This window comes from Eimeria tenella, genomic scaffold (assembly GCF_000499545.2).
Source record: "Eimeria tenella Houghton genomic scaffold, Eth_scaff552, whole genome shotgun sequence".
NCBI classification, from domain to species: domain Eukaryota; phylum Apicomplexa; class Conoidasida; order Eucoccidiorida; family Eimeriidae; genus Eimeria; species Eimeria tenella.
The window spans coordinates 1-6,428 of NW_013545684.1; the positions used below are offsets into that span (position 1 = coordinate 1).

The 6,428-nt window shown below is 45.7% G+C and overlaps 1 protein-coding gene across 1 annotated transcript; it reads right to left on the reverse strand.

The window, feature by feature from the left end:
• Positions 1 to 2,094: 2,094 nt before the first annotated feature.
• ETH_00003940 (NLI interacting factor-like phosphatase domain-containing protein, putative) lies at positions 2,095 to 5,208 on the reverse strand (the record flags this gene model as incomplete). Its single annotated transcript, XM_013380367.1, has 4 exons — positions 2,095 to 2,700; positions 3,036 to 3,172; positions 4,243 to 4,305; positions 5,142 to 5,208. Coding segments are annotated over 4 exons (873 nt in total), but the record flags the coding sequence as incomplete, so codon positions are not given.
• Positions 5,209 to 6,428: the final 1,220 nt, after the last annotated feature.

Below are 6,428 nucleotides of genomic sequence, written 5' to 3' on the forward strand. Positions count from 1 at the left end.
AAATAAAATGCAAAAGCTGCATAAAAAAGAAAGACACGCGCAGACAAGCTGCTGCTGCTGCTGCTGCTCTCGCTGCTGCTGCTGCTGCTCTTGCTGCTCAACTGACAAAGCTGCAGGTGGCTCCGTTGCTGCTGCTCCTGCAGCGCGTGTGGAATACAAAGAAAGAATATTTTAATTTATTTTCTTCAATTTATTTATGGATGAATTCTAGAAACCAATTAGCTGCTCTCGATCAGCAGCAGCAGCAGCAGCAGCAGCAGCAGCACTCAGCCCCAGCCACCGCTCGAGACCCTTGGCGCTTTCTTTCTTCTAAATAACCTATTCATATATTTTATTTAATTATTTTTCTTTTTAATTTACCTTTTTGTCTTACTTCAGCAAAACCGCCAAAAATTAATTTGCAAGGTCCTCTCGAGCCCCCGCCTCCCCAGGTGTGCATACACCCCAGATCTAGCCTGGGCTCTACATAGCTAGCTACAGCTAGCCCCAGCTAGCCACAGCTATCTACAGCTAGTCGTGGCTAGCTACAGCTAGCCCCAGCTAGCTGCAGCTAGCCCAAGCCAGCTACAGTTAGCTGCAGCTAGCCACACTCAGCTACCGCTAGCTACAGCTAGCTACAGCTAGCTGCAAATGGCCAGAGCAAGCTTCAGGCAGCTACAGCTAGCTACAGCTAGCTACAGCCAACTGTAGCTAGCTACAGCAAGCCGCAGCGAGCTACAGCTATTTGCAGCTAGCTGCAGCTAGCTAGCAGTACAGCTAGCTGGCTATAGATACAGCTAGCTGCAGCTAGCTACGCCTAGCCGCAGCGAAGTACCCTGCTGCGGCTAGCCACAGCTACCTGTAGCTAGCTGACTGTAGCTAGCTCGCCAGTTGTTGCCAGCTAGCCACTTTAGCTTGTTGCAGCTAGCAGCAGCTAGCTGTTAGCAGCTGCCAGCAGCAGCTAGCTGTTAGCAGCTTCCAGCAGCAGATAGCTGTTAGCAGCAGCCAGCTGTTAGCAGCAGCTTGCTTCTAGCAGCAGCTAGCTGTTGGCAGCAGGTACACAGCTGCAGCTAGCTGCAGCTAGCCGCAGCTAGCTGGTAGCAGCAGCTAGCAGCAGCTAGCAGCAGCTAGCAGCAGCTAGCAGCAACAAGCAGCAGCAAGCAGCGGCAAGCAGTAGCTAGCTGCAGCTAGCTGCAGCTAGCTGTGGGCAGCCCGTGGGGCTGCGGGGAGTGGCCTGCAGCCCCTGGCCCCCAAGAGCTGCTGCTGTTTCAGATTTGGCGACACGCTAAGTTCTGCTGCTGCTGCTGCTGCTGCTGTTGCTCCTGCTGCTGCTGCCGGCTGTCTGGCTGCGCGTGCTGCTTCCGCTGTTGCTGCTTCTCGTGCTTCCCTCTGTGCTGCTGCTTCTGCTGCTACTGCTGCTTCTAATTCTGCGTTTGCTGCTGCTGTTGCTGCTGCATTTGCTGCTGCATTTGCTGCTGCATTTGCTGATGCCTCTGCTTCCTTGGAATTATACAGCTAATTCAAAGAATCGACAAAAATGAAAAGGTTTGTTTCTGTTGCTGCCGCTGCTGTAGCAATTCACAGCTGTTGCTGCTGCTGCTGCTGCCGGACCTGTTGGTTGCATCTGGTTTACTGCGTTAAGTGTTTAACCTGTTTGCTGCTAGCTTTGCTGCTGCTGCGAAGCTTTTGGCTGCTTGCGCTGCTGCTGCAATTTTTGCTGCTGCTGCTGCTGCTGGCGTGTACTCCGTTGACAAAAAGAAAGGCACGTGTACTGGCAGCAGCAGCAGCAGCAGCAGCAGTAGCAGCATGCAGCAGCAAAAGGCCTCAAAGGCAAATAAAGACAAGAAACTAATGCCGTGGGGTTTCCCGCAGCACCCGTATCTGCCCCCAACCTGCTGCAGCAGCAACAGCAGCAGCAGCAAGAATAGCAGCAGCAACAGGCTGGCATCAACCTCGCGCCGCTTATTTTTTGAAAAAACTGTGTTGTTGCTGCTGCTGCTGCCGCCGCAAAGAGCACTCTTGTCTCTTTCGGAGTGTGTACCTGTTCCTGGTGCTGCTGCTGCTGTTGCTGCTGCTGTTGCTGTAGCTCCTCGCTGTGCGGCCAACATGAGTGCTCTAATTCTGCCTGTTTTCCTCCTGGTATTTTTGCTGCTGCTGCTGCTGCTGCTGCAGCTTCGGCTTTCGTTGCTGCACTGCATGAAAGTCTGCTGCAGCCCCAGGATCCCTCAAATACAGCTGCTGTTGCTGCTGCTGCCGTGGCTGCAGCTGCTGCTGCAGCTGCAGCTGCTGCAGCTGCTGCAGCTGCAGCAGCTCCCACTGTCGCCGGTGCTGCTGCTGCTGCTGCTGCTGCTGCAGCAAAACCTGCTGGTGATGTTGCAGCAAAACCTGCTGGTGATGCTGCAGCTGCTGCTGCTGGGCCGCCAAGTCGCTGCCCGCAACACGCAGCCCCACCTGCTGCTGCAACAGCTGCTGCAGCTTTGCTGCTTGCTGCTGCAGAGCAGCAGCAAACGTCCTAGACCTTCCAAGTGCCCTTTTGCAGACTTGAAATGCATGCAAAGGCAAACTAGACAGCCGCGAACGCTGCTGCTGCTGCTGCTGCTGCTCCTTCAGGTTCAGGTCGTGGATATGATGCTTGTGCTGCTGCAGCAGCTTGTGCTGCCGCTGCTGCTGCTGCTGCTGCAGCTGAGAGCCATGAAGGCTTTGCGCAGCGGGCTGAAGTAACTGCAAGAAGCAGCAGCCAGAATGCAACTCAAACCCTAAACCCTAAACCCTGAACCCTAGATCCTGTATTCTAAACCCTAAACCCTTAGCAGCAGCAACCTGGCAATCTCAACATTCAAATCATAGGCAAACCAGCAGCAACTGCCAACAGCAACACCACAGTAGCAGCAGCAGCAACAGCAACATTCAGCAACAGCAAGAGTAGCAGCAACGGCTGTCGGAGCAGCAGCAGCAAAAGCAACCAGCAGCAGCAGGAGCAGCAGCATCAGCAGCAGTAGTAGCAGCATCAGCAGCAGCATCAGCAGCAGCAGTAGCAGCAGCAGCAGCAGCAGCACCGGGTGGGTCATGGTCCTAAGCCCCAAAATGGCCCTGACGTCTTTTGCTGCTCTTAATGCATGCAGCAGCGGCAGCAGCAGCAGCAGCTGCTCGTCGCTTTCGCTGCCGCACCAGCCCCCAATGTGCACAAAGTTCTCTGCAGCAAACCCCAAACCCTAAACCCTAAACCCTACACCCTAAACCCTAAACCCCACACCCTCACTGTTGAGTCTCAAAGCCCCAAACCCAAATCCCGTAACCCTCAGGCCTCAATCACAAACCCTAAAGCTCTAAACCCTAAACCCTAAACCCTAAACCCGACAATGAAACAGCGGGTAAGCGACAGCTATTAGCCCCCTCTCAAAACGCTCTTTTTCGCCATTAGGGTTTAGGGTTTAGGGTTTAGCGTGAACTACTGCTCAGTGCTGCTCTGCAGAGTTTAGGAATTGAGCGATGGGGTAAAGGGTTTAGGGTTTAGGGGTTTGCGAACTTTTTGCAAAGGCCTAAACCCACTTTCTAGGGTTTAAGCTCTCAGCTCGAGAGGCTAGGTCCTAGGCTTTAGCGTTTAGAGCTTAGGGTTTAGGGTTTAGGGTTTAGGGTTTGCCTCGGCAGTGGGTGCCAGCCACTAAAGAGTCATCCACCAAAAGAACTTTCGAAAGATCTTTTCGGCATTTCCGCAAATCCTTTACGTAGCCAAAATCTGAAAATAAATAAATAAATAAAAATAAATAAGTAAGTAAATAAATAAATAAATAAAAACGATTAAATAAATAAATAAATAAATATTAATAACCTATTAATTAATTAAGTAATGGTAAATGAATAATAAATCATATAAATAACTAAAATGACAAATAATAAATCGATGGACAAATAAATGAATACACAAATAAATAAGCAAATAATAAATAAGAAGTCAAAGAGATAAATAGATAAAATAAATAAGTAGATAAAAATAAACAAATAATACATAATACATAATAAATTATTAAATAAATAATAACAATAAATTAAAAATTAAATTCATCTTTTGTTTCATCAATTCATAAAAGCGGATTTCGCCATTTCTCAATAAATTTAAATTCTCATTGTTTCGTCTTTTCAGCATTCAAAATTTCCTTATTTGTTTATTTAATTTATTTCAGTTATTCAATTATATAGTTGTTTATTTATTTATTTATTTTATTATTTTATTAATTGATTTTATTTATTTATTTATTTTCCAACCTGTGTAGATACAGTCGCTGCGGGTAAAGACGCGGTCCACGTACAGCAGCAGATTCGTCGCATCTGAAATTAAAAATAAAAAACAAAAATAAGATAATCTAATTAATTAATTAAATTAATTAGTTGATTTAATTAAATAATTAATTAATTTAAATAATTGATTAATTTAACTAATCAATTAATTAGACTAATTAATTAATCAATTAGTTAATTAATTGATTAATTTGTTAATTCATTTAGGTAATTTAATAATTTGTTTAGTTCATTATTTAACTTATGGATCCAATTATTTATTTATTTATTTATGAATTTATTTATTTCATTTGATATATCAAGTACTTAATTAATCGAATTATTAATTTGGTAATTAAGTAATTAAGTCACAAATAAAATAATAAAGAGACCAAAAAAAACAATAAATAAATAAACAAAAAAATGCATAAAAGCAGAATCTCCAACTAGCTTTCAAATCTTAAATTTAAATGAAATGAATAAAAAGGAACAGCGACAAAAAAGGAAGAAAAACAAAAATAAAATTTAAAAGAAATAAAAAATGAGAAATAAATAAAAAAGAAATAAGAGAAATAAAAAGAAAAAAAAAAGAAACTAAAAGAGACAAACAGAAAACTCCAATTAAGACAGAAGCGGAAAAGTCGAAAACAGAGTCAAAAAAAGAAAAATAAACTAGGGACAATTCGAGGGTTTAGGGTTTAGGGTTTAGCGTTTAGGGTTTAGGGTTCAAATGGAGGGTTTCAGATTCGTAAATAGTTATTTCAAATCCAGGAACTACGGGTGTGAAGATTAAGAGTTTAGGGTTTATGGCCTAGGGTTTGTGGCTTAGCGTTTAGAGCTTACGGTTTAGGGTTTAGGGTTTAGGGTTTAGGGTTTAGGGTTTGCACCTAGCACTGCGTCGGCGTATTCTTTTCTGCTGGCAGTATAAATGACAATTTCGTATAAACCATAAAGCTGCAAACAAAAGAGAAATTAAAATTAAATTGAAATACAATAAATTAAAATAAAAAAAATTAAAAAAAAGAAATTAGAAATAATAAAAAAGGAATTAAAAAAGATAAAAGAATATTAAAATGATAAGAGAGACATGAAGATTCGAAAAATAAAAAAACAACAAAAAGGCACAAAAAAGAAAACGAGAGCTAGCTAGCTAGCTCGCTAGCTAGCTAGCTAGCTAGCTAGCTAGCTAGCCAGCGAGGTACCCAGCTAGCTAGCTAGCTGGGTACCTAACTGATAGCTAGCTAGCGAGCTAGCTAGCTAGGTAGAAAGCTAGCCGACTCGCTGGCTAGCAAGCTAAGCAGCTAGCTAGTCAGTTAGGCAGCTAGCTCGCGGAATAGCTAGCTAGCTAGCTAGCTAGCTAGCTAGCTAGCTAGCTAGCTGACTAGCGAGGTTGCTAGCTAGCTGGCTAGCTAGCTGACTGATTTGCTGGCCAGCTAACTGGCTAGCTAGCTGGCTGGCTAGCCGACTGGCTAGCTAACTGGCCGGCTAGCTAGCTAGTTGACTAGCTAGCTAGTTCACTGGACGGCTAGCTAGCTAGCTGCCTGGCTGCCCGGCTAGCTAGCTGTCCAGCCAGCTAGCTAGCTAGCTAGCTAGCTAGCTGGGTAGCTAGCTGGCCAGCTAGCTGGTTATCTAGCCAGTTAGCTGCCTAGCCAGCTAGCTAGCTAGCCAGATGGCTAGCTAGCGAGCTAGCTGGCTAGCTAGCCAGCTAGCTAGCTGGCTAGCTAGCTAGCTAGCTAGCTAGCCAGCTATGAAAATACCTCCTGAAGGAAGAAATCCGCGTGGGGTCTTTTGGCGACTTGGAAGGCCGTGGGGACAGAATTGACCCGCATCAGCACCCGCTGCTGCGAAGCAAACAGCTGCAGCAGCAGCAGCAGCAGCAGCAGCAGCAGCGGCAGCAGCGGCAGCAGCGGCATCGGCACGAAGAGTAACAGACGCAGCACCAGCAGCAGCAGCACAAATAGCAAAAGGAGGAGCATAAGCAATAGCGGTAGCCGCAGGAGAAGCAGCAGCAGCAGAAAGAACAGCAGCAGCAGAAGTTATAGCAGCAGCAGCAGCAGCAGCAGCAGCGTGTCATGGGACTTCAAAGGGTTTAGGGTTTAGGGTTTGGTTACTTTAATCCTTGTGGCCAAGATTAGGGTTTCGTCGAGGTCCAGCGCGAGCGTCATGGGGGGTCT